Source organism: Juglans regia, chromosome 9 (assembly GCF_001411555.2).
Source record: "Juglans regia cultivar Chandler chromosome 9, Walnut 2.0, whole genome shotgun sequence".
NCBI classification, from domain to species: domain Eukaryota; kingdom Viridiplantae; phylum Streptophyta; class Magnoliopsida; order Fagales; family Juglandaceae; genus Juglans; species Juglans regia.
Genome location: NC_049909.1, coordinates 21,403,358 through 21,431,344, shown reverse-complemented (window position 1 = coordinate 21,431,344; position 27,987 = coordinate 21,403,358). Strand labels below are relative to the sequence as shown.

Genomic DNA, 27,987 nt, shown 5'->3' with positions numbered 1-27,987 from the left:
ATTGGGCTTCTCGGGAAAATGGAGGGCCTTAATTTTTAACTCTATTTCCTCTCCGAGTTTTTCAGTCATGCTAAATGGGTGTTGCAAAGGGTTTTTTAAGCTTTCGCGTGGACTTCGCCAAGGTGACCCACTCTCTCCGTATTTGTTCATATTGTCAGAAGAGTTGCTTTCGCGCCTGCTTAACCATGCTTTTCAGTCAGGGCAAGTTAAATACTTTAACTCAAATGGTGGTACAAGAGTGTCGCATTTGTTATATGTGGACGATTTGCAAATTTTTGCAAATGGTGAAAATGACTCTATTCGGAATTTGATGGGGGTGATCCACAAGTATGGAAGTTTATTGGGACAGCTAGTCAACCCAAGTAAGTCCTCCATCTTTTTCTCCTTAAATATTCCATATGATCGGAGAATTCAACTGAAGCATATTTCGGAGTTTACTGAAAGCCCCTGGCCTTGTGTGTATTTGGGGATGCCGATTCATGTTGGAAGGAAGAGGTTGAATATGTTTGAGCCTTTATTACAAAAAGTGCAAAAAAAGTTGGCAGGATGGAAGTGCAAGTTACTCTCTTTTGGCGGTAAACTCATCCTTATTAAGCATGTCCTTAACATCATATCCATCCACTTGCTTTCTGTGTTATCCTTGCCAAAAGGAATTAAGGCCAAGCTGAAGAAATTTTTTTCTAACTTCCTTCTGGGCTCGAGCAAGGATGTCAATAAAAGGAAGTGAATGTCTTGGTGACGTATTTGTTTGCTGGTCAAGGAAGGTGGTTTGGGAATTTTTGACCTCTTGGAAGTTTGGAAATTTTTGTTTATGAAGTTTGCTTGGAAGCTAATTATAGGTGGCTCTCTTTGATCCGACTTCTTCCGACTAAAATATGTGGGTGAAAAGCCGCTTGCTTTAATAGGGGCGAGGTCAAGGGGATCCTGTTTTTGGAAAGATATTTTACATGTGCTACCTTTGGTCTTACAAAATTCACAATGGATAGTTTGAGAGGGTGTCTTAAATATTTGGTATGACAATTGGCTTGGTAATGGACTTATTGTAGATTTTCTACCGGTTGTGGGGAATCATGAATTGCTGGCCCAAGATCTATGGGATGGGGTGGGCTGGAAATATGATGAAGTGTGGCCATTGGTTGATGAGTATATGTTCCAGAAAATCACTCTATGTAATGTCCATGTTTGAGAGGGTAAGCATATGCTGGTTTGGAAGCACACGGTGGATGGGGCTTGTACTACAAAGTCGGCTTGGCAAATTATTCGTGCTCGCGGTAGTATTTGTCCCTGGAAGAATTGGCTTTGGCAAGATCATGTTCCAAAGAAAATATCTTTTTTATTTTGGTGGGCACGCCAAAATGCTATTCCCGTTGATACCATTATTCAACAACTTGGGATTCCGATTGTTTCTAAATGCCATTGATGTATGGATAATAAGATTGAGATAGTGGATCATGTGCTTTGTGATGGGGAGGGATCGAGGAAGGTCTGTGATTTTTTTGCTGCTGTTTTTGGCATCTGATTACCTTAGACTCGAGTATGGACAGATGTTTTGAACATATGGTGGTGTCGGGCTTCTTTAGCCTCGCAAGTTCGTTGGTTTCATGGTATTATTCCTATATTGATTTCTTGGACTCTTTGGAAAGCTATCGATATGACACGAATGGAAAATACGAAATTCAAATCAAAAGTCACTATTCAAATGGTAAAAAGGCTGCTTGGAGATATTTTGGGGTTCATGAAAATGTTTAAAGTGGTGAGGGAGCATGACTTGGGAGTGTTGAGGGAACTCAACTATCCTGTGGTGCCGCCTATAGTTAAAAATCTGAAATTGATTGCTTGGGCCCCGCCGATAGGGGTCTTCTCTAAGCTCAATGTAGATGGTGGCTCCCTTGGGAATCCTGGGATGGCCGGTGGGGGAGGTGTCGTTTGGGATGTGAATGGGCGGGTTCGTGGGGGTTTTGCTTATTCGTATGGTCAGGCTACAAATAATATTGTTGAGTGCAGAGCAGTGCTTGATGGACTTTATTTGTATCAACAGCTGGGTCTATGAACTGTTTTAGTGAAATCGGACTTGAGTGTGGTGATGAGATGGTTTATCTCGAGGACTTGTAAATATTGGTATTTGTGAAATTTTTGGGATGAAGCGACTTCTCTTTTGTCTTCTATGGATGTCCAATTTAAGCTCGTGTTTAGAAAAGCTAACATGGTAGCGGATTTCTTAGCTAAATATGAGGCGAGTGACAGAAATTGGGATTTTTTTGGGAAGGACTTTGTTTTGGGTAGACTAAAGGGGCTTATACACACAGACATGATGGGTATATATACCTTATGTTAGATACTAGTGGTTGGTTTGTTTATGAGTTTTTTGTCACTACGGTATTCATCCGCCATAAGTGAGGGTTCTTTTATAATATTTGGGAGGAGGTCACTCTTAAACAGGTGACCTTCAACTCTTTTTTAAAAAAAAAAAGAAAAAAATTGTTCATATGGTAGAATCTTGGACTGGACTAAACCAAGTTCTATATAAAATCAACGGTTCTCCTTATAAATGAACTAGCCCACAACTTCACTACAGATATAGATATTCTTAAATATTTGTTTAAATTTAAGGATTTAAATAAAAAAGAGAGATACACATAAAGTAAATCATATCTTGTATTTTTTTAAAACAAAAAAAAAAAAGAACGGTACTCTAATTTTATTAATCAATTATCACTTATAACGGATAAATACCTTATACAAAGAGAAACAAGAGATTAAAATTCTAAAACCAAGATCCTATAAAAAGCTATTATCATTAATAAAAGAGAGACCCTCCAAAGTGAATATAAAGCTAATTCAATATAAATATATATATATATATATATATATATATATATATATATAAAAGCATTTACACCCTCCAATAAGAAGATCACACCTAAAATAACGTAGCTCACAAATTTGAATGTAATTCATCAAAGTTGTCCATCGTCATTTATGATAGGGGATTAAGTAAATTTGTACCCTTTCGCCGTATAATAGTAAGTAAGTTCATGATCTGTGCCTCTCATAATTTATAACGAAACAATAGCTAGCTCATAAATTCGGCATACAACTACTAGCTCACAAAGTAGTACTTGATGACGGGAATTAGAATTTTCTTACGTATGTACCCTAGTACTTTTATATGAAGCGGGTGCATGCCATTTCATCACATGCACATTAAAATCAAGTAGTTTTACAATGAATTAAGCTAGTCCTACAATTAAAGCTGTATATTTACATATTAGGACATAAGGCCGTGATCAAGGAAAATAAAAACCTATACAATATATAGCAACTTATATATATCCAAGGTGGCATATATAATCGTCAACTTCATTGCAACTCTCAACTTGGATTTACAAAACGCAACTTGAGCTTAATTCCATCGGGTAATTGTCTATACGAAACAACACCCACCCATGTCCCAAATCGACATATATACCGATCATGATCAGGACTTGGAGGAATAAGAGCAATGATCGAGTCACAACCCAACTACATTTTATTTACACTTAAAAACATCAATTCATGAACTCCGTTCATGCTAGACTCCATGTCATGACTTTACAATAAGAAAAGTGATAAATGCACAAAAGAGATTTGATAAAAATAAACTTACAAATTGATATAACCTTACGTACTAATATCTAAAATATATTTTATAATAAAATTAATTTTACAATGTGATGTACCATATAATTAATTTTTAAGTTTATTTTTTATAAAATTATTTTGTGATTAAAACAATTCCATTTCTTATAACATAGACTACTTACTTCCTCAATTAGCGTCTCTTGATTGATACGAAACAACATTTTCGACGATTTCAAAACAGAGAGCTTAATCTCATTTCGACAAGCATTTGGGATTATATTTATATGAATAATTCTACTTATCATCCTCACACATAATATATTACATATATTTGAATTTTAATTTATCTTATAGTAAGTATGTATATAGCATATAGATGATAAATAGAACAACTTAATTATATAAAGTGTGTAGTGTGAGATGATGAGTAACATCTATATATTTATATATATTGTGCTTGTCATATAAAAATTAAAATTTAATATAAAAATATATATTTACTATTTTTTTAACTATAATAATAACACCTAACATCAAATCAACTTCCGCCTACAAAAATTGAAAAAAAAAAAGGGGGGCAGCGCCAGCCACGCAGCGTGTGATCCCTGATCATCCCCGCAATGTGATGACTGATGAGGCTATGGTCCAGTGGATGGCATTTTTGCTAGTTCAGCACCTTCTAGGAGTACTCCCCTTAACTGTCTCGCTGATGTAGACTTGGGTATATATATGGGCATCCTCCAACTTCTCTACCATATATATCTTCGATCGAGCTCTCTCTCTCCGTAACACTCTCTAGTTCTCTCTTTCTTTTGCGTTCCTCATTGGTAAGTCAATTGGATGCTTTTTTTTTTTTCCCTCTCTCTCAAATTGCGTGTTGTCATGCATGGTTTATAGCAGGAAGTGCTAGTTTCTTAAGCATGAATATTTCTAATTGCAAGTTAAAGTGGGGGATACATCTTACACAGTCATGATCATGAGATGATTTTGATTTGCAAGAGAAATTTAAAAAATTGAATCTTGCAAGTCAAATATTCCAACATGATCAATAATGTAGATGCAGGTACCTCGTCTATGCAAGCTGCATGCTAGTAGAATCATGACTTATTTTAATTTTGTTTAATTGGAGCTATGTGCGACATGAGTCATGATTCTCATCAAGCTAGTTAGATTTGTGATCAATGTGAAGAATTGTTATATTAATTATACTATTTAATTTGATATAATGGCACACGTACATAATTTGCTTACTATGATTTGGGTGCTTGGGTACTCTGTGTGTGTGTGTGTCTCCTATGTGAGTACTTTAATTTATTGGGATATAGTGGTAGGAATAAGATGTGTTTGCGTTTTTAGCAATGGGATCCTTAGTTTAACTATGGGTAAGTACGTGAGTATACATGGAAACTGATTAATTTTTATTCTAGCTGCTTGTTTTGTTCTCGGCATTTTATTTTGATTTGGGTATGTTTGGTTGCATGGAAAAAGAGGAAGCAAAAGAAAACTTGAAGCTTATATCGATCTTTTGCAGTTTAGTAATTTCTAAAAAGCTTGCGAGAACCACTTTTTTCGACAAGTAATTCTACAAGATGTATACTGCTCTTTTCCTTCAGTTCGTAAGCAACCAAATGAAGACTGGGAGTATCCTTACTATGAATGAGATCATGAGATCTTTCTTCTTCTTCTTTTCTTTTTTTTTTTTTTCTTTTATATATATATATATATATATATATATATTTAAAATGCATGGGAGATTTTTTATTTGTTGTGGGAATATGTTTCTATGTATCTGCCTTGCGCGTTTTTCTTTCTTTCTTTCTTTTTACTAAAAATTTAATCAAATCATGGCAAAGTACATAGTTGTAATGTATTTTTTTTTTTGTAGGCACTGGTTTGAGATGGCAAATTATACCCCAAAGAACATCCTCGTTACTGGGGCTGCTGGTTTCATTGCATCCCATGTTGTCAACCGGCTCATTCGTAACTACTCTGACTACAAAATCATCGTCCTTGATAAGCTTGATTACTGCTCAAATATGAAAAACCTTCTTCCCTCTAAATCATCTCCCAATATGAAGTTTGTCAAAGGGGACATTGGCAGTGCTGACCTTGTCAACTATCTCCTCGTCACCGAATCTATCGACACCATAATGCACTTTGCAGCCCAGACTCATGTTGACAACTCGTTTGGTAACAGCTTTGAGTTTGTCAAGAACAATATCGCTGGTACCCATGTCCTTTTAGAAGCCTGCAAGGCCACTGGCCAGATCAAGAGGTTCATCCATGTTAGTACGGACGAGGTCTATGGGGAGACAGATGAGGATGCTGTTGTCGGAAACCACGAGGCTTCTCAACTCCTCCCAACAAATCCATACTCTGCATCAAAAGCTGGAGCAGAAATGCTTGTTATGGCATATGGTAGATCATATGGATTACCTGTGATAACGACACGTGGGAATAATGTTTTTGGGCCCAACCAGTTTCCTGAGAAATTAATACCAAAGTTCATCCTCTTGGCCATGCAAGGGAAGCATCTTCCAATTCACGGCGATGGGTCCCATGTAAGGAGTTATTTATATTGCGAGGATGTTGCTGAGGCTTTTGAAGTCATTCTTCACGAGGGAGAGGTAGGTCATGTTTACAATATTGGGACAACGGAGGAAATGAGAGTTATTGATGTGGCCAAAGATATATGCAAACTTTTCTCAAAGGACCCAGCGACAAACATCAAGTTTGTTGAGAACAGACCATTTAATGACCAAAGGTATTTTCTAGATAATCAGAAGCTACGTAAATTGGGATGGTCTGTGCGGACTACTTGGGAAGAAGGGCTGAAGAAGACCATAGAATGGTACGTCAACAATCCTGATTGGTGGGGTGACATCTCCGGGGCACTGCTTCCTCATCCAAGAATGCTGATGATGCCTGGTCAGCCTGAGGGACATTTAAATGGTTCAGAAGATGGCAACTTTGCATCTCATGATGTCTCAAGTAATACCTTATTGCGGGATCCATCTTCCAAACGAAGTGGCTTTCCTAAAAAACGTTCCTTGAAGTTCTTGATCTACGGTAGAACTGGTTGGGTTGGGGGTCAGCTTGGAAAGTTATGTGAAAAACAAGGAATTCCATTTCAATACGGAAGAGGGCGTCTAGAGGATCGGTCATCACTTTTGGCAGATATTCGTAATGTTAAGCCAACCCATGTTTTTAATGCTGCTGGTGTGACTGGTAAACCTAATGCAGATTGGTGCGAGTCTCATAAGGCAGAAACAATTCGCACGAATGTTGCTGGAGCCTTAACCTTAGCAGAAGTTTGTAGAGAGCATGGACTCTTGATGATGCATTTTTCTACAGGGTGTATATACGAGTATGATGCTACACATCCTGAAGGATCTGGCATTGGATTTACAGAGAATGACAAACCCAATTTCGCCGGTTCTTTCTTTTCCAAAACCCGGGCAATGGTAATTTATTAAGAATCATTGTGTCTCTCTCTATATTTTTTTTGAGATTATGTGTTTGCCCTAATAAAGTTCATTTCGATTTTTAACCAGGTTGAAGAGCTGTTGAAAGAATATGACAATGTCTGCACTTTAAGAGGTCGGATGGCAATATCATCTGACCTAAACAGTCCACGCAACTTCATAATTAAGATTTCTCGTTATAGCAAAGTGGTTAACGTCCTAAATAGCATGACTGTCTTGGATGAGCTTCTACCCATTTCAATTGAGATGGCAAAGCGAAATTTGAAGGGTATATGGAACTTCACAAACCCTGGGGTATTGAGCCACAATGATGTTCTCGAGATGTATAAGCGATACATTGACCCTGACTTCAAGTGGGCAAACTTCACACTTGAAGAACAGGCCAAGATCCTCGCGTCTGCTCGAAGTAACACTGAGTTGGATGCAACGAAGTTGAAGACAGAGTTCCCCGAGTTGCTATCTATCAAGGAGTCGCTAATTAAATATGTCTTTGGACCCAACACGAAAAACTTCACAGAATAATCAACACTTCAGCTCTGTCTTAGACCTCGTGACTGACCTCTGCGTTCTGCACTAGGTGATATGGTTTCAGCTTCCCCTCTAACGTTTGTCAGCTCTTCCAATAATTATTCATTCTTAGCTTCATGCCATTATTATTTCCAGTATTGCATAAAGTCACGAGGGTAGTCCTATTAGGTCGTCTTCTTCCATTTTTCTCTACTTGTTGTACGTATTTAATAATTGATAATGACCAAACCAGAAGCTTTGGTATTCTCTTCAAGATAAATTAAGACGATGAAAACTTTTTTTGATCATTAGAGAAGAATTTTAACACCTAGTGAATGAAAACTGAATGCAATTTCTAAACATGGACTTGAGCCAATGTATAGATGATTCGCATAAGTCTTATCTTTTTAGCATGGTTCCATGCTTAGATACTTGACAACATGATATCCCATCCACCAAACCACATGCGAGTCCGCCTCTTATGCACCAAGCGCCAACACCCTCGTGCGACATGAACTACTTGAGGTAAAGTCCATCTATATTCCATACCAATCAATACGAGCTTGAAGTCTGAAACCTCTTTAGGCATAATCAAAAGGGAGTATAAAGGATGTGTGAGAACATCAATATTATGTTATAAGCTCCATTTCCTGTTGACCTAATTGATCAGTAAGAGGGATAAAGTGAAATTGTTGTCATTAATTTATTAATCTAAAATTAGAAGTTATACATTTACATTAATCAATCCATAACTATTTCACAACTTATTAATAAAATTAAAAAAAATAAAATAAAAAAAAAGCACACCAAGTTTTAAAAAAATTAAAATTAAAATTTTATTAGATATTTATGTAAAAGTTAATGTATAATATATAGTCAGATCTTTATATTTTCTTTTATCCAAAACTCCAAATGCCTTGTAAATATCAATAAGAGAAATTATATTTATGAGTAGGTGTGAATATCTACGCGTACCGACATAAGAATAGAATAATTATGTCAATAATAAGTAGGATTTTTTCTTGTTTTTGTTTTCTAAAATGAGTAAAAAACGGAGTGGACCTGCATCGGCAATGGACAGGACTATCTTCGGCCGGTTGGGTACGCAGTGGATCGCATGTATGCATGCTTGCGCCCACAGATGACAAAGCTTTGCAACTTTTCAAGGTTTTCGATCTAGGCAGATCCAAAAATACACAGCACAGTCCACCAAACCAGAATTTGTTTGACTAAGCCCATGCCACAACTTCATATTGAAGATTCTTTCAAGCTTTTATTTAAATTTTGAAAATTTTAAAATAAAAACATAGACACGTAAAGTAATTCATCCCTTACAATTGGCTAAAAAACTACACATCCCCTTTGTGTTAAAAGTACAAATCGAATTTCAACAATAAAATCATGGGTAGTAGTGAAAGGATACTATAGCTCACAAATTTGATTGTTCTTCATTAAGGTTGTCCATCGTCATTTATGATAGGGGATTAAGAAATTCGGCTATTCATATAGTTTAGCTATATACCTCATTTATAACGAAAAAAATGGCTAGCTTGTAAATTTGGCACAACTAGCTCACAAACTTAAATGGCATTAGATTTTTTTTTTTACCCTAATTATGAAGTGGGTGCCATTTCATCAAATGCATATTAAGACCTCGTTTAGTTACGCAGTTCAAATGAAATAAGATAAGATGTTTTTTTGAAAGTTAAATAAAATATTGTTATAGTATAAATTTTGAATATTATTTTTATTTTGATATTTGAAAAAGTTGAATTATTTATTATATTTTGTGTGAGAGTTTGAAAAAATTATAATTATAAAATAAGATAAGATTATTTAATTTTGTGTAATCAAATCAACCCTAAATCAAGTTTTACAATGAAGCTAATCCTTCAATTATAATAAAGTACAATGACCTACACAAAACACAATAAACCAACAATTACAGCTGCATGTGAATTTACATATTAGGATAGGCCCTCAAGCAAAATAAACAATTACAATGGCAACTATCCAAGGCTTGGATTGGATTTATGAACAACTAGTATTGTCAACTTCATTACAACCCAAGACTTGGATTTATAAATTAAGCGCAACTTGAGCTTCCAACTTGTAAGTTTCTAAGCTATTTGAAGGAATTTATATCGAATACTATTCACATGATATGATTTGATTTGTAAGATTTAAATTTTTAAATTTATTTTTTTAATTAAATTATATCACATAAATAGTGTATAATGTAAAATTTCTCAGATAAAATTATTCAATTATCTATATGAAACTACACCCAAATTAACATATGAAACAACATCCAAAGCAACAATTCAGATGTACAAATTACAATGAGGACTAGAAGTAGTGGCGGAACCAACAATTTTTCTTAGGGGGCGACTTTTCTATTGCTCGAGATGTTTATGTAAAATAAAAAAATATTACAAAATCATAAAGCATAATTGTATATAAAATTAAATTTCAACAATTTGTCAAATAATGTAGAAATAAAATTTTAAACACACAACTTAATGTCTCTTTCAGATTTTTTACCACAATATTTTATAGAATAATATTCATCCATTATTATTTTTGTAAATATAAAGTATTTGGAAATTATTTTCTTCATAGAAGTTATCAAGTGATCTTTTAGAATGTATCTTTCATTCTAATATCTAAGTTAGTTTATCAAGTTTCATGAAAAATCTATCTATTTTGGTATCACATTTAGCATAGAATACTATAATTGAGACCTTAAATAAAATTTTTATTACTCAATGAAGTTTAAGGAATAAATTATCTCCACTATTTTTCATATAAATCATCAATCTTAAATAGTTTTTCTTGCGTTTTCACTTTGGATTCTATATTAAGAAACTTAATATTATATAATAAAAAACTTTGGGGGTTAGTGTTAATAGTTTGTTATTTCTCCTAATCTTAGTTTTAATTTAATTTTAATGGGGCCACATCCTTGAAAATAGATAATATATAAAAATTATTCAAAATCTAGTGATTATAGGAAAAAAATTATAGAAATATTTCTATATATATTGAAATTTTACAAAAGTTTAGCATATAGGAATAAGAAAGTTATAAATTTTTTTTGAGGGGCCAATTTCTATATACATGAAATAATAAAATTATATATAAAATTTAGAGACTATTTTAAATTTAAAAAAAAAATTTGAGAGGGCCATGTGCCTCCTTTTAAGCTCTATCTAATGAGTGATTTGAATTCAACGATGAGCTGAGATAGATTAAGATAGTTTATAAATAATAAAATAAAAGTTGAATTATTTATTATATTTTGTGTGGAAATTTAAAATAATTATTTTAAAATTTGAAAAAATTGAATTATTTATTATATTTTGTATGAAAATTTAAAAAAATTATAATGATGAAATAAGATGAATTAAAGTGAGATGAGATGGATTACGAATACAACCGAAGGCTAAATCCGCCACTGGCTAGAAGGAATAAATAGGACAATAGAATCCCTAGATTTGCAAACTCGATCCTCGAGACTTCTGGGTTTTTGCTCAAGACTACAACAGAATAAAGATTTATCAATTAAAAGATTTTATAAAATTATTCAAAAACTCTAGATATAGGCTGTACCTTAACCAGTTCACAGAGGGGCCGGAAAACTGTCATCGAATAGATGTTGATGGAGAGTGGTAGAGGCGTCGATAGAAGACCATGTTTGGACATGATCAGCCCTATGCATCCAGAAATCTAGATAAATCAACTTCAAATCAGAGGTGTCATGACGTAGATGACAACGACAAAAAAATATGCTTGACCTAGCTTTGGACGAAGATAGAAAAATGGCGGAGAACTGTGACCCATTGACAAAGCGTTCGACACGTGAAGGTTTGATCTGAGAGAGGGTGACGGAAAAATGAGATTTTGGGATGAAAAGTGACGTCTGAAATGCGGGTAAAAGAGATTTAGGTAGGGTTGAAAAAAATGGAAATATTTTTTCAAAATTTCAAACGAAGTTACAAGACATTTAACACATCAGTTCGTGCACGAAGTTTATGCTGGACTTTATGTCCATAACTTTATAATAGGAGACGTCTTACGATGATAAAAAGATTTTATAAAAATAAATTTATAAATTAATGTGATTTTATATGATATTTAAAATCTACATTACAATAAAAATAATTTTATAAATTCATATACCACATCAGATCAAATTAGCTTATAAATTTATTTTTATAATATCTTTTTATGATTAAAACACTTCTCCTTATAAAAATGACAATTTGCTCTAGTACTAGTGTTTCTTGGTTGATGCATAACAATATTTTCTACGATTTCATGATGGAGAGCATAATTTCATTCCGTTTGATTGATTGACAAGCATTTGAGGTTATATTTAAAGAAGTACTAGAAGATTTTACAAAATAAATCTATAAATTGACATAGGTTTATATGATATGTTTTATCTATTATACAATAAAAGTAACTGTATAATCTAACACGTAAGACATCAAGTTATGTTAGTTTGTAGATTTATTTTTATAAAATCTTTTTGTGATTAAAGTATTTATCTTATATTGTTTTGATAAAAGTAAAAATTCAATATAAAAATACTTACTATTTTTTAACTATAATTCTAAAGTTAATCTTGATATAATATTAGATGATTAGTTAAAGAAGAATTTTTTTAAAAAAATAAAAATGTGGCTCTACAACTACCTCTGGGAGCTCTCGCTAGTTCATTTTTCTTGTTATTATTATTATTATTATTTTGCTTTTTTTTACATATATATTTTAATACTTTTAAATACATTTTAAAAATATATATAATATTATTAAAAAATATTTATTTAACCATTAAATAAAAAAATAAAAAAAAAAACCCAGCAGTAGCTCAGGTTCTACCAACATGAAGAGTAGCTTTTTCCAAAATAAAAAGATTCAACTGGCAATGGCCTTACTTAAAAAGTTTTTTTAATATTGGCATTGGCTTCATAAAAAATCTAATCAAATGTAAAATACGATAAATTGCTTCAAAATAGAGCTGTATTAGATTAGTCAAAGGGATAAATGTAATAATAATCTCTAAATATCTTTTTTATTTACGTTTAATCTCTAACCGTCTTGTAATAATAATGTATGAATCAAATTAATTATTAATTAATATATTATTAGTGTAATTATAAAATATAAAAAATATTTTTATTAAAAAATAATATTATATTATTATTTTGATGAATTCAATGGTTAATTCAATATAAAATTATATTTAGAGAGGTTTTGAATTTATAAAAATTATATACTTTTTATTAAATTTTAGAAATAATTTTAATGAAATAATTTTAATGAAATCAATGCCAAAACTTTAAACCACCTGACATCAAATCAACTTCCACGTACAAAAATGAAAATGGAAAAAAAAAAAAAAAAAGTCCTAGCTACGAAAGAGCGTGATTCCCGTAATGTACTGTTGACTGAATGGTCCAGTGGAGGGCATTCTGTCAGTTGAGGACCCTCTACGACTTCCCTTATAAAGTTCAACTGTCTCGCTGATGCAAATTTTAGGGAGTGTATCCTCCAACTTTTCCCCCTCTCCCAAACTACCATATCTTCGAGCTTTCTCCCATCTTTCATTACCTTGTCCGTAACTCTCTCTCTCTCTCTCTCTCTTGCTGTCCTCACTGGTAAGTTCAATTAGACTTTTTTCCTTCTCTCAAATTACGTGTACTCATGGTTTATATCAAAAAGTGCTAATTTCGTAAGCACGAACATTTATACTTGTAAACAGAAGTGGAGGATACATCTTACACACCGATTATATATATGGGATGATTTTGATTTGCAAAATAAATTTAAAAATTGAATCTTACAAATCAAATATTCTCACTTTAATAATATAAATGGTACATTGTCTACATTAGCTCTAGCTTCCTAGAAGAATCAAGAATGATTCATTTTTTGGAGCTCTCTTTAACATGCGTCATTCTCACTACCATAGTTAGATTTATGAACAATTTTTATATTAATTACGCTATTTGGTTTTATTTAAAGACATACATTTGCTTACCATGACTTGGGTGCTTGGGTGTGTGTGTGTCTACCATGCGTTTTCAGCAATGGGATTCTTAGTTTAACTATGAGCGGTATGTGAATATACATGGATCGTGTAATTGCTTTCCGGTTCTACAAAACATGTTGGATCTGGTAACTTGTGTTGGGGCTTGATGAACGTTGAACTGATTAATTTTGATTCTAGCTTGTTTTGTTGTCTGTATTTTATTTTTATTTGTATCTGTCTGCGTTACCTGGAAAGAGTGGAGGGAAAAGAAAAAGTGAGGCTTATGTCTTCTGTTGTTTAGTTTCTAAAAAGTTAGCTAGCGATTTTCAGACAAGTAAATTCTACGAGGTGTAGATAATAGTTCGTTTTGATTTTTGTGATAAGTGATCTATGTGTAGTGGGAAATAAGATAATATTATGTATACTGTTCTTTTCCTTCAGTTCGTAAGCAACCAAATGTAGACTGGGAGTATCCTGAGATCTTCCTTTTATTTCCTTTTCTTTAAATGGGAGCTTTTCTATTTATTGTGGGGATCTCCAACCTGTTTCAATGGATCTGTCTTGCGTGCGTTCTTTTTTCTTTTGTTTTTGCGAAAAATTTAATCAAATAATGCAAAATACTTAGCTTTAAATGTTTCTTTTGTAGACACTGGTTTGAGATGGCGAATTATAACCCAAAGAACATCCTCGTTACTGGGGCTGCTGGTTTCATTGCATCCCATGTTGTCAACCGGCTCATTCGTAACTACTCTGACTACAAAATCATCGTCCTTGATAAGCTTGATTACTGCTCAAATATGAAAAACCTCCTTCCCTCTAAATCATCTCCCAATATGAAGTTTGTCGAAGGGGACATTGGCAGTGCTGACCTTGTCAACTATCTCCTCGTCACCGAATCTATCGACACCATAATGCACTTTGCAGCCCAGACTCATGTTGACAACTCGTTTGGTAACAGCTTTGAGTTTGTCAAGAACAATATCGCTGGTACCCATGTCCTTTTAGAAGCCTGCAAGGCCACTGGCCAGATCAAGAGGTTCATCCATGTTAGTACGGACGAGGTCTATGGGGAGACAGATGAGGATGCTGTTGTCGGAAACCACGAGGCTTCTCAACTCCTCCCACCAAATCCATACTCTGCATCAAAAGCTGGAGCAGAAATGCTTGTTATGGCATAAGGTAGATCATATGGATTACCTGTGATAACGACACGTGGGAATAATGTTTATGGGCCCAACCAGTTTCCTGAGAAATTAATACCAAAGTTCATCCTCTTGGCCATGCAAGGGAAGCATCTTCCAATTCACGGCGATGGGTCTCATGTAAGGAGTTGTTTATATTGCGAGGATGTTGCTGAGGCTTTCGAAGTCATTCTTCAGGCGGGAGAGGTAAGTCATGTTTACAATATTGGGACAACGGAGGAAATGAGAGTTATTGATGTGACCAAAGATATATGCAAACTTTTCTCAGAAGACCCAGCGACAAACATCAAGTTTGTTGAGAACAGACCAATTAACGACCAAAGGTGCTTTCTAGATGATCAGAAGCTACGTAAATTGGGATGGTCTGCGCGGACTACTTGGAAAGAAGGGCTGAAAAAGACCATGGAATGGTACGTCAACAATCCTGATTGGTGGGGTGACGTCTCCGGGGCACTGCTTCCTCATCCAAGAATGCTGATGATGCCTGGTCAAACTGAGGGACATTTAAATGGTTCAGAAGATGGCAACTTTGCATCTCATAATGTCTTAAATGTTGCGGGATCCATCTTCTAAACGAAGTGGCTTTCCTAAAAAACATTCCTTGAAGTTCTTGATCTACGGTAGAACTGGTTGGGTTGGGGGTCAGCTTGGAATGTTATGTGAAAAACAAGGAATTCCATTTGAATACGGAAGAGGGCGTCTAGAGGATCGGTCATCACTTTTGGCAGATATTCATAATGTTAAGCCAGCCCATGTTTTTAATGCTGCTGGTGTGACTGGTAAACCTAATGCAGATTGGTGCGAGTTTCACAAGTCAGAAACAATTCGCACGAATGTTGCTGGAGCCTTAACCTTAGTAGAAGTTTGTAGAGAGCATGGACTCTTGATGATGCATTTTTCTTCAGGATGTATATACCAGTATGCACATCCTGAAGGCTCTGGCATTGGATTTACAGAGAAAAACAAATCCAATTACGCCGGTTCTTTCTTTTCCAAAACTAGGGCTATGGTAATTTATTAAGAATCATTGGGTCTATTTTTATATCTTTTCTAAGATTATGTGTTTGCCTAATAAGTTTATTTTTATTTTTTAATCAGGTCCAAGAGCTGCTAGAAGCATATGACAATGTCTGCGTTTTAAGAGGTCGGATGCCAATATCATCTGACCTAAACAATCCAGGCAACTTCATATATAAGATATCTCATTATAGCAAAGTGGTTAACATCCCAAATAGCATGACTGTCTTGGATGAGCTTCTACCCATTTGAATTGAGATGGCAAAGCCAAATTTGAGGGGTATATGGAACTTCACGAACCCTGGGGTTGTGAGCCACAATGAGGTTCTCAAGCTGTACAAGCAATACATTGACCCTGATTTCAAGTGGGCAAACTTCACACTTGAAGAACAGGCCAAGGTCCTTGCTGCCCCTCGTTGCAACAACGAGTTGGATGTAACGAAGTTGAAGACAGAGTTCCCTGAGTTGCTATCTATCAAGGAGTCGCTAATTAAATATGTCTTTGGACCCAACATGAAAAACTTCATAGAATAATCAACACTTCTCTGTCTTAGGCCTCGTGACTGACCTCTGCGTTCTGCACTAGGTGATATGGTTTCAGCTTCCCCTCTAACGTTTGTCAGCTCCCCCAATAATTATTCATCCTTAGCTTCATGTCATTTTTATTTCCACTATTGCATAAGGTCACGAGGGTAATTCTATAAGGTCGTCTTCTTCCATTTTTCTCTCCTAGTTGTATTTAATAATTGATAATAACCATGCCTATGAAAAACCAGAAACATTGATATCTCTGCAGCTTTTCGAGAAAAGCTCTCCCTCTCTCCTCTTTCATCCTCCACCATCCACCTATTCCCCAACAAAACATCCTCATCAGCTCTCCTTAATAATACGCTTTCTTATAGAGTTTTCTCCCCTCTCCTTGTATCCCTTTCTTCTTTTCATCTCTCTTCTTCCTCTATCTCCTTCCCATCTAACCTACCACCACTTCTCTTTCTGCTTTTCCATGCCTACCACCCTCTAGGTGCATCCATTTCTATTACCACTCAAAAAAAATAATGATTTCTCTACCGCAGCCCATCTGTTGGCTATGAATAAAGGAACCATGAAATTGGGACCACTTTGGTTGTCCAATGTCTACACTGTACTGACCATTATGGAACAATTGTTGAGACCCCAACCCCTCCTTCTATTTATACCTCGTTGGTTTTTAATTTATCTGCAATATTATTTATACCCTGTTGGAACTTTATTATATCTGTCTAAAAAGTAAAAGCTGTTGAGCTTGCCACAATAATCAAATTAATTATGGCTGTGAGAGTGAGAGACAGCAGATCATGATTTTCGGTTATTTTTTTTATCAAAATATTTTTTATAATATAGAGAAAGTTAGATACAACATATAAACCCTACTACATTTAATATTGCTACGAGTTCAAATTGCCCATGAACATTTAATGCATTAAAAGCCAAGAAAATAAAACATAAAAGAAACCAAATAAAATAAAACAAGGAAAAATTTCAGAAAACAAAAATTAAAAAAAAAAAAAAACTGTAATAATAAAGAAAACAATAAAACTTAAATATTTATTAAAAGAAAGTGGATCAGATTTCCTTGGAGAGAGAGAGAGAGAGAGGGTCCCTCTAATTTAGCATAATTGTCAGAATCTAAGTCTTCTAAAATGTACACTGCTTCTTGATGCATAACTCGAAGCTGTAATAACAAATTTAGCTGCGACATATGAACATGCAGAATAGACGGGCAAAGTAAGCAGTAAGGGCACAGCAGCTTCTAGGATACCGCCCGAGTGTAAAAAACAATTAGACATTATCATATGAGCCGATGTGTCCGTCAGCCTTGCACAAAAAACACCATCAAACCATAAATAAGTTGATTGGCTGTTGGCACATATATATACTTCACAGAATCTAGACATTTTGAGAAGAATGCATCATAAAAGAACCAACAAAGATATATACCCTAGACAAATTAATTTGATTCAATGGCAAGTGGTAGGATATAACTCGAGGATGGACTGAAATCTGATACAGAAGAGTAGAAATAATTAGATATGTTTTACTGATCAATAGATTAAGTAATTCAAATATATTTATAAATGAAAAAAAATTTAATGCACATACCTCTTGATTCAATCCGCAACCAATCTTGTGTGCATATCAAAGCCTGTAGAGTATCTGCATTCAGTGAGCTTCTACAATGATCAAGCACTCTGCCTCCAGAGTTAAATGCAGACCCTTGTGCAATAGTCGACATGGGAGTCCCAAGAACATCACGAGCCATCATGGACAAGATAGGGTACCTTGGCATATGAACTTTCCACCAATTCAAGATGTTGAAATCACAATTACGAGGAAATACTGGTTCCTCTAAATATTTGTCTAAGTCTGATGTTGCATTTTGACTTTGAGAAGTCTCGTGAAGAAATTTGTCAAAGCCCCTTAGTCTATCCCTGGTGTCATTACCAGTACTGGGTAAGCTGCTACCGGGCAAAGCGGAACCTTGATCAACCATGGTTGAGCAGATAGAGTATGCATTGAAAAGTTCTTTTATACCATCAGAAACTTCCTTGATGCGATCCAAAGCAGTACTACCATAAATCTGTGAATAATAATACTCCACTAACTTCATTTTGAATCGAGGATCTAAGATGGCTGCTACCGCCAAAGCCAAACTGCACTTGCTCCAATATTTATCGAACTTAGCTTTCATCTTCAATGCCATGGAACTAAGAAAATTATCTGGACTCTTGCACCATTCTATTAATTGGATGTGAACATCACAAATCTCAGGAAAATACATATTTGCAGTTGGGAATTTGTTGCTAGAAAAGACATTTATGATTTCAACAAAAAGTTTTAAATAACCAGTTACAGAACTGGTCCATTCCCACTCTGCATCAGTTAGAGCTACTGTGTAGGCAGGATCATGCTCTTGCAGAAGAGAAAACACACCCCTGTATTCTAAGGCCGTTTCAAGCATGATATATGTTGAGTTCCATCGAACTGGACAATCAAGAAGCAAGTTCTTCTTACTGCTGATTCCGACTTGTTGGGCAAACTCATTAAACTTTCCTTGTGTTACTTGTGAACTTCTAACATATTTGACACTTCCTCGAATCTTTTGGGTCACCTCTCGCAATGCTTCCAGAGCATCTTGAACAATCAAATTTAAAACGTGTGCAGCAGATCGCACATCAAATAACTGACCATTACTCAAAAGAGGCCTTTTATGAGAGATCTGTTCTTTAATTCTCAGGACAATGTCGTCATCTGTGGAACAATCATCAAATGTCAAGGCAAACAACTTATGGTCAACATCCCAATCCATTAGACACTTATTAATCACTTCAGAAAGCATGTCTTCAGTATGAGAAGAATCAAGTGTGACAAAATTCAGAATCTTCTTCTGTAATTTCCAATCCTCATCAATATAATGTGCTGTCAAACACAAATACTCAACATTTTCAAGTGAAGACCACATTTCAACACAAAGGTTAATTCTGCCATGCAATTGATTTATTGCCTCGTACATTTTCAGTTTCTCTTTCTCGTAAATTTCCATACAAGCTTGCTCAACAGCACCGTTTCGCACAACGTCAAATGTCGGCTGAAGATTCTTGACAAATACTTTGAATCCAACGTGGTCAACCATGGCCAATGGGTAACCATGTAATATAATCATGCGAGCAAGATCAAGCCGACTTCTCTCCTGATCGAACTTACTACTTCCAAGGTTAATGATTTCATCCTTTTTCTGATCCTGATCAAACTTCAAAATTGTTGGCTTAATATAATCATCTTTTCTCTGTCCTTCATCGAAATTGATATTTGCAAGGGCCAGGGGAGTATCTTTTTTCCTCCTCTTTGCTGCAAGTAGTTGAGACACATCAATAGTGGATGATCTTTTCAGACATCGCATTAGGTGGTTTCTCAGATGTGTTGTTCCGCTATTGCTTGATCCACTGAGTTTCTTGTTACAATGTATACAAACAGCATAACAACTGTCAGCCTTTCTGACCCTCTCAAAATGATTCCAAACCACAGATGTCAACCGCTTTGGTTTCTTACCAGCCAAGTCATTCGATAATTCCATTTCATAGGCTTGAAATTTACAAAGGTCTGCACTGAAGAAATATGGATACAAAATAAGTAAACAAGTCCAGCACAGAACTATTATGAACCTTGATCATTGAAAACACAACAAAGCCATAAGAGTTCTGATAAACCATCAATTACTATAAACATAAACCCATTAATGGCCCCTCAAGTATCAACATTTCATACTACTAGTACCAGAGGTCTCTTAACCACATCCATTAGAATACTATAATGCTAATATACAAACAGATGCAAGTGGCGGAACAACCCAAATTACTCTATAATATCACTTCCGAAGAAATTGCAAGTGTAATCAAAGCACACAACGAAATTCTGCCCTAAATTCACATTTTTTAATCCAGTTGGAAAAAATCCACACACTGGCTAGTAACAGGAGCAAACAAAAACCAAACCCACCTAGCAGTTTTCTCTCTAATAATCTTCACTAAAACTTTTGCCAACTGACAAATTACATTCAAAATCGAGGCAATAAGCATTAATCATCATTTAAGACAAGTTGCCTTACATGAGATCTCTTGAAAAATAAAAAAAAATAGATCTTTAAGATAAGTATCAAAATAGTCAAAAAGTGAATTGTATCCTAACAAAACCTTAATGGTTGATCTCTTACTCGAATGAAACACAGAAATGCCAAATAAAAAATAAGAATCAAGCAACAAACAAATTAGACGAATAGACCAGTTCCAAACCGTGAGAAATTTGACGGTTTATTATTCAGTTATATTAAATAGAAACAAACAACATAATCCCAAAAAAAATCTCAATATTTCATCAAGAAGAATCAAACTCAAAGGGCAAGAAACCTGCAAAGACACCCCCCCCCCCCAAGTTCCCAACACCCACACAAAGTAGACAGAAAGACCTGAAACTCTGCAAGTGCAATTATTTAACATACTTCAAAATCGAGATTCTGGGTCCCAATCAACCCAAGCGTCGAAAACCACCAAAAAATTTCAGATTGTCAAGAATAAAGTAAAAAAAGAATAAAGGGCACAAATTTGGATCATCAAAATGAGATAGTAATTTTGAGTTTAGGTTTCCCAATAATCAACCATTGTATAACAAACACTTCTCAAGTGAAACAAGTGGCTCTCCATTGAACCAACCAGTGTGCTTGCCTGCCTGTTGGCTGCACACGTAATTGAATATAATCATTCAAGAATAATTCTACTTACCATCCCCACACACCAAACCTATTTTAATTTTTTTTTCATTTTTCCTATAACAAATATGTGGTGTATGGATGATAAGTAGAACAACTCAATTAGTTTAATAAGAATAAAATAAAATAATCAATAATAAATAATAATATTAAAATAAGTAAAATATGTGGTGTGGGATGATGAGTAGCATCCCTCAATCATGAAATAACGGGACAATTAAACCTATATGGAACAACACTCTCACAATTCGGATCAGAACGCAATATATATATATATATATATATATATATATATATATATATATATATATATAGGTTGCCTATCTAAGTTAGTAACCCGCAAAACAAAATATCTTCACACAATAACAAAAACCCAGATAAAAAAAAAACCAGAAGTTACATCAAAGTTACAAACTTCAATCACAGAAAACGATAATTTCAGGCCCCAATTCCTCTACAGCCATTAACTCAACACGAAAATCTTAAAAAAAAAATGGATCATCCCAATATCTACCCAACAAGCATCCAATTACGTGAACAAATCTTAATTGATATGAAAACCCAACAAAGAGAGATATAAAATGGAAATAATTAGGGTCTTACAGAGGTTGTCGCGGAAGCTCAATGTGGAACTTCAGGGACAGTCCGATCGGAGGGTCCGTGGAGGTTTAGGGTTGGATTGCGAGCCGTAACCCTGAAAAGAGACTGAACCCGTTGTCGCTAAGAAAGAAAATATGGGTTAGCTCCGAAAAGGCTACAACCCAGATCGATTCGGCTGTGACTTGGGCTTGATCTGGGATAATTGGAGTGGGTGGGTCATTGCCTTATTTGGATATGATATTGAATTATAGAGAGTCGAGGATGGATAGGTTTGGACCCTTTTGAACTAACCCAAAACAACTTGGGTCCGATTTGGGTTTACAATTTCCTTTGTGCGGTTCGGTTAGCCCTTAGCCGTAGGCTCACCTTAATGGAATACAGAATATGGCCGAGAATTTTAATCTCAGCAATGTTAATTTTTCCATTTATAAAATCAGTTGGAATAAGTCATATCAACCGTTGCAATTAGTAATTGTATAAAAAAATAATAGTTTTCTTTTAAATTTGATAAATTTCCTAACTGGGAACAATCCGTGAATCAAGTTTGTTTTTGCACCTGACCCGAATGATATTTGCTACATGTAAGGGGATTGCATTGACTTGGACTGAGACGAGACAAATCTTGAATATCTCTAACTATTGAAGCATCAAGTTTGTACCCGAGATCCGAACCAGCACACCCTGTTAAAATGATCCAGGCCCTGGGGTTTCTTCTTCTTTGTGCGTCACTTTATAATAATCGTCCTCATCTTTCCACTCCGTAGCTAAAAATAAGAAAGACAAATGATACAAGGTCGACCCAGTAAATGCGTGAGATGCATTGCATGACATGAGAAACTGTGGATTAGCAACTGATTCTTACCATCCAAAAATAGGTAATTATAAAGCAATAGCATTTCCATATCTTTGTAATTACCAATTGGCAGCTCTTCACCCAAAGATGGTCAATTTGGAAGAGTAGAAAAGGAAACAAAAACTAAAATAGAGCTTCATCAATACTTGTGGTTCGCGTGCACGGGGAAAGAAAAATTACATCAAGAATATAAGTATCAAGCATCACTAAGATCGATCTGGCAAATTGCAAGCCCTCAACTCCAGGCTTAAAACCTGTAAAATAATAATAATAATAATAATAATAATAATTCAGGAAACTTCAGAAATAGGTAGCAAAGTGGAACTTTTGGCAGACTTTTAAGCTAGCCACTTACGTAAACATCTGAGGGCGGTTACGAGAGAGCTGAGGCCTCTTAATGGGGGAGAGTATCAAGTTTCTTAAAGTCGTTGAGGGGTTACTAGCTCCAGCTCCAAAAACAGGGTGACCACCAGCCCTTCTGTTGCCAGCATCGACGGGGATGACTGGTTGTTTTGCTGGTGAGCCAACAGATACATCAAAGGTGCCAGAGTTTGAGCTATTCTGTCTCGCTGGCCATACATCCTCTCTAGGCCCTGGAGTGTCAGGAGTGAAAAGCGGCCAACCTGCTATAAATAAGTCATCTAGTTTTTGAAAGGTTTAAGCAGAAATGTGTTGTCGACCTAACCTCAGTCTCATTGATGGCCTTGAAAAGCCTAACATTCCGACTATTATAAGAAATTAGAAAACTTGGTATATAAAAACTTCTTTTCTGGTGACAATAGACGCTAGCTTACACTCTTGACAGAAATTGTTAATAAAAGGGTAAAAAAGTTTACCTTTTCTAATGTTGTCTCTGTTATCCATCATGTTAGCTGGGTTGGCGAACAAGTCAGGCCCATTTCTTGGATAAAAGCTGCCTGCAGGTTGGATGGCTGATCGTTTCATTGAATCATACTCGCTTCTCAATTGGTCGTACATTTCATCAAGTTTTCTCTTCTGCCTGGCATTGGAATTATATTTTGTATCGAAGCCCAATAAGCAAATTACCAAAATACACTATCGATAATTGGCATCAATGAGCAGATACGACAATAATAGAGGCTGACCTGGATTTCTCAGAGAATTTTTCCTGGAGCTCCTGCTTATCCTTGGACAAGCTCTCAATCTCTTGCTCCATCATTTGGCATCTCTTGGCCATTTTCTGGTATGCAGTATGCACCTGCTCAAGTTTTTCTGTGAATTTTTCTTGCATTGCTTCACATTTTTGCCGACATTGAGCAACTATTCTGTTCATCTTGAACTGCATTTCCAATTCCTTTTGCCCGATGTAGAACATCACACTTCTGTATGCACTCTTCATCACTGAGTTTGTCAAGGAAAGATATGTAGCCAAGCCAACATACCGTCTTACAATATTTAACAAGACATAAACCATTAAGCTTATATGATATAGCGACTTAAGAGTGACATGCCAGATGTTTGACATTTATTTTACTCTTCTTTGTCAGTGTCAGGGAAATTGAATAGAAGGATACGTATCTGTGGAGACACTCCAGCCAAGGCCATCTGCAAAAGAATTTGTTGCAAAGATTAACAAGGAGCGAGTGGTAGAAAAGGAAAAGCAGGAGTAGGGAACATGGATAGAATTCATTGCATAAAGATATTCAGGAGTATAGAATAGCTGTATGATATTATTCAGAGATAACTAAGAAAAAAAAGTATTTCAGAGATATGCTTGCTTACGTTTATCCATTCATCATTTGGATTGATATCTACAGGTTTCATCAGACTGACAAGTGGCAAACCAGACAGAGTAAGAGGAAATGAGATCATACAACTGATGTATATAAGTTAAAAAGAAGAATAAGTAGTGCAGCATACTCCAATGATTGCCTAGATAGTGAAGATCAATGATAAGTATAATGATATGGCAGCATGCAAGTTGTCTCGGTTTCCAAAGAATTCCTCAAACAGGTGACTAGGGGGAAATAAATCTAGATGAGCCACTAATGTCAAGCGATGATTACCATTTTGTCTATACAGTAATTGTTATCCACAGGACCACAGCGAAATAACATCTTCTTTTTAATCCATTCTACACGTGCAATCCAGCACATTTAAGCAATTGAATGCTTCGAGAAAAATAAAATATTCACAACTCATCAAAAACCAATTACCTCTTAGAGAGAATTTGGTCACAAATGGGACATGCTCCATCATTACCGAGGATCTTGCTAGCATCATCCGTACCTTTTCACACTGCTAAGGGAAACTTTATGCAGAAGCACCAACAAACACAATTCATTGGAAAAATTGTCCGAAAGACAAATTATGCTTCGGATACACAAGAGGTGACCACAGGTGGTGGAAATGGCTTGCCCTTCCAGTTCTCGCCAGCACGCATTGCATCTCATTTCATTCGTCATAAATAATCATCAACTTCATGGCATACATGGGGCTCATAGGACCTGTTAATCAAAACCATACGTCAGGGAAGAGACCTTCAAATCAAGTTCAGCCCTCTTATTCTGAATTTCACAAGACGGTGCAGCAAGCTCTTTGGTGAAATATGTAAAGAAAAGCAAAAGCTTTGTCCCACTAGAGGCAAATTCTTGTCATCTTTGCTTTGACTACAAAATACAAACTAGAAAACAGCATAAAACAGTCCTTGGGGAAAGTAAGAAAAGGTATCATCTACTTAAAGGCTCAACATAGAAGCACACGCATTAACACTTTTGAAATTCATACTTGTTGCTACTAGACAGCTGGACACGATGAAGTGAACAGATACGAGAGAGTACATTTTTTTTTCAAATTGATGCAAAGCATTGGGGGTGAAAAATTCAGCCGTAACAATTGGAAATTATATTGATCAAAGACCTATTTGTTCAAAAAGTAGGTCATTGGATTTTGTCTTAAAGGTGCCCAAATTACAAGTTTTAGATGTAAACCTATCAAAGTAAGGAATCAGTTCAGCAATGCGTTACTTCAGGAAAGAACTTGAGTTAACAAGCAGTAGAGCTGCGCATTCTGTTGGATCCGGAATGTATTACCTTCTCAGGTCCAAGCCATAAATAATCTATACTTCAGAACTTAAAAGTCTTTTCTTTTTCCTACGTTTTCTGAGCAACCAAACAGAGGAAAGTAAAGCTTTTTTATGCCATTTTAGAGCCATACCTGAAAACTTACAAAACAATTCTTTGCCGAAACTTCAATGCCCTTCCCTTGTTTCTCAATCAGACATCCACGACAAATCCTGGAAATCCAAACGAAAATCGAAACCGAGAGATTCATCAACTCGCAGAAAAACGACGAACAACTAGCAAAAAAGAAAGCTCAAAATGATTAAACTACGAACCGACTCTGTTTTCAACCAGTCTCGAACTCAAGCTCTATTTGTTACTACAAAACATCAGGGAGAAAAGGTCGGGAAACCCCGAGGAAGCTTCCAAATTCTTAGATTGTGTCAGACATATAAGCACGGGAACTTCCTGTACAGATCAAAACAAAAAAAAAAAAAAAAAGAGGAAAAAAGAAAGAAACAGAAAAGAGAGGAAATTATCCTAATGAGCATGAAAATAAAAAGGAAACACAGAGAGCAAAATGCGTAACAGGTATGATTGCGCTAGTGAGATTCGAAACCCTAGGATCGAAGACTTGGCGCGAAAAGCAGCCGGTCGGTTATGCTGCTTTAGCAACGGTTGCGTGGATTCTGAATTTCTGAGTTGGAAACGCCACTTTCTCAGGTCGGTGTTCTCCTGAGATTCGTTGGTAACTTGGTGTCTATTGGGCCCTCCCCAGTATTCACTATTCAGTAGATTCAATTTATATTAAATGATAAAATTTTGTTACTCACGCACATATTATTCACTATATATATATATATATATATTGTCTTTTGTTTTAGCAATATTTTTACTCTTCCTTATAAAAAAAAAATTAAATTTTTTTATTTATCATTCATATACTATATATTTAATAAAAACAAAAATAAAAATAATTATGTATGGTATATAATATAAAATGATGAGCAGAATTTTTTTTATTTGATAACTATTTTGTTTAAGGATAATGTTATGTCCACAATCGATCAGGCTTTTTTTGTTTTTTTAGGTTTTTTCAAATAATTTTTTAAAGTATTTAAGTTTTTTTTTTTTTTTGAAAAATCATAAATTCATTTAAACAAACTTTCGGTAGAAATGAATTGTATTTTCCTTTGTTTAAACATATGTTTCCATTGATGAAAAATATATTACATTATAATTTAACAATGACAATGCCAATCTTGACTAAAAAAAATTAATTTAAAAACTCAATTCAAAAGAAAATTAATGACACATTAATATAAACTCTTATGCAGACAAAATAATTTCGTAAAGTTGCATTTGGATAAATAAATTTTGATTTTAATTTTAATTTAAAAGACTTAAAATGTCTTAGGCCACGTTTGGATAAGGAGATGACATAAGATAATTTTATATAAAAGTTAAAAATTAAATGAAATATTATTAAAATATTATTTTTTATTTTATGATTTGAAAAAATTAAATTATTTATTATATTTTGTATAAAAATTTAAAAAAATTATAATAATAAAATGAGATTAAACTGTTTGTATATTTAAACGGAGCCTAATTTTAAAATCTTTTTATTTAGATAAACTTTAGGAATAAAGGAATTCGAAATTCATTGTTACGATAATTTGTAATTCATTTTTATTAAATAGAATTTGGAATTCAAGATAAATTATATATTTAAAATAAAATAAAATCCGAAAACATAAAAAAAAATAAAAACTAAAATCTTAAATCTTAAATTTTCCATACCTTTTTATATTAGAAAATACTCTAACCACAAAGAGATTATATAAAATTAATCTCATAAACTGACGTAACTTGACGTGGTTCATCAGATTATAAAATTACTTTTATTATAAAGTAGATCTAACAGATCAGATAAAACCACGTTAATTTATAAAATTATTTTTATATAATTCATTTATGAATGTAACAATACTCTTTTATATTTGTATTTTTAATTTTGTTTAATAAGCTACGTGTTGCCATATCAATGGATAAATTGAGTGGTATAAATTAGAATTATTGTAGCATTTCTTAAAGTTAAATAAAAATATTATAAAATTAAATATTTTTATATTTTAAAATTTAAAATTTTTTTATTAATATTTATGATTTTTTTTGAAATTTAAAAAAATTATAATAATTAAATAAAAAATATTTTATATTTAAATAATATTTAGAAATAAAATAGTGATAAATTTTGATAATTTATATCTCATCTCGTTGACAAACATACCATAAATTCAAAAAATCACTTTTAAATCCATTTATGCGATAAATGAA

At 34.4% G+C, this 27,987-nt stretch overlaps 3 protein-coding genes and 1 pseudogene across 12 annotated transcripts; 2 read left to right on the top strand and 2 right to left on the bottom strand.

Annotated features, from left to right (window-relative positions):
* The first annotated feature begins 4,373 nt into the window (after positions 1–4,373).
* On the top strand, positions 4,374–7,880 carry LOC109000206 (trifunctional UDP-glucose 4,6-dehydratase/UDP-4-keto-6-deoxy-D-glucose 3,5-epimerase/UDP-4-keto-L-rhamnose-reductase RHM1-like). Its single transcript, XM_035693792.1, has 3 exons — positions 4,374–4,448; positions 5,507–7,085; positions 7,176–7,880. The coding sequence occupies exons 2-3, from the start codon at positions 5,520–5,522 to the stop codon at positions 7,626–7,628; spliced, it is 2,019 nt and encodes a 672-aa protein (XP_035549685.1). The 5' UTR covers positions 4,374–4,448; positions 5,507–5,519; the 3' UTR covers positions 7,629–7,880.
* A 5,810-nt stretch (positions 7,881–13,690) lies between these two features.
* On the top strand, positions 13,691–16,463 carry LOC109018311 (annotated as a pseudogene).
* Positions 16,464–17,435: 972 nt separating this feature from the next.
* On the bottom strand, positions 17,436–22,003 carry LOC108985342 (zinc finger BED domain-containing protein RICESLEEPER 1-like). Of its 2 annotated transcripts, none has more exons than XM_018957605.2 (4): positions 21,775–22,003; positions 18,012–20,009; positions 17,850–17,912; positions 17,436–17,726 (listed from the first exon to the last, which is right to left on the bottom strand). In XM_018957605.2, exons 2-3 carry the CDS (start codon positions 19,981–19,983, stop codon positions 17,860–17,862), a joined length of 2,025 nt encoding a protein of 674 aa, XP_018813150.2. In that variant the 5' UTR covers positions 19,984–20,009; positions 21,775–22,003; the 3' UTR covers positions 17,436–17,726; positions 17,850–17,859. The 2 variants fall into 2 exon arrangements, with proteins under 2 accessions (XP_018813150.2, XP_018813149.2); XM_018957604.2 differs by having other exon boundaries at positions 18,012–20,014; positions 21,775–22,002.
* Positions 22,004–22,338: 335 nt separating this feature from the next.
* On the bottom strand, positions 22,339–26,410 carry LOC108985343 (E3 ubiquitin-protein ligase CCNB1IP1 homolog). 9 transcript variants are annotated; one of them, XM_035693765.1, is made up of 11 exons: positions 26,237–26,410; positions 25,983–26,115; positions 25,802–25,880; positions 24,969–25,092; positions 24,802–24,874; positions 24,368–24,413; positions 24,160–24,190; positions 23,731–23,986; positions 23,461–23,624; positions 22,980–23,250; positions 22,340–22,878 (listed from the first exon to the last, which is right to left on the bottom strand). In XM_035693765.1, the coding sequence occupies exons 4-11, from the start codon at positions 25,048–25,050 to the stop codon at positions 22,872–22,874; spliced, it is 930 nt and encodes a 309-aa protein (XP_035549658.1). In that variant the 5' UTR covers positions 25,051–25,092; positions 25,802–25,880; positions 25,983–26,115; positions 26,237–26,410; the 3' UTR covers positions 22,340–22,871. The 9 variants fall into 9 exon arrangements, with proteins under 9 accessions (XP_018813154.2, XP_035549658.1, XP_018813152.2 ...); XM_018957607.2 differs by having other exon boundaries at positions 26,267–26,410; XM_018957609.2 differs by having other exon boundaries at positions 22,339–22,878; positions 25,814–25,880; positions 25,983–26,410.
* Between the last annotated feature and the right edge of the window lie 1,577 nt (positions 26,411–27,987).

Bases quoted from the DNA above. Each gene is read 5' to 3' on its own strand.
- LOC109000206 (XM_035693792.1), top strand. From the start codon at position 5,520: ATGGCAAATTATACCCCAAAGAACATCCTCGTTACTGGGGCTGCTGGT. The intron at 7,086-7,175 runs GTAATTTATTAA...ATTTTTAACCAG, and splicing joins TTTCCAAAACCCGGGCAATG to GTTGAAGAGCTGTTGAAAGA.
- LOC108985342 (XM_018957605.2), bottom strand. From the start codon at position 19,983: ATGGAATTATCGAATGACTTGGCTGGTAAGAAACCAAAGCGGTTGACA. The intron at 17,913-18,011 runs GTATGTGCATTA...CTTCTGTATCAG, and splicing joins GTTGCGGATTGAATCAAGAG to ATTTCAGTCCATCCTCGAGT.
- LOC108985343 (XM_018957609.2), bottom strand. From the start codon at position 25,050: ATGACGAATGAAATGAGATGCAATGCGTGCTGGCGAGAACTGGAAGGG. The intron at 24,191-24,367 runs GTAAGCAAGCAT...ATTCTTTTGCAG, and splicing joins CAAATGATGAATGGATAAAC to ATGGCCTTGGCTGGAGTGTC. The intron at 23,251-23,460 runs GTAAACTTTTTT...ACTTATTTATAG, and splicing joins CAGAGACAACATTAGAAAAG to CAGGTTGGCCGCTTTTCACT.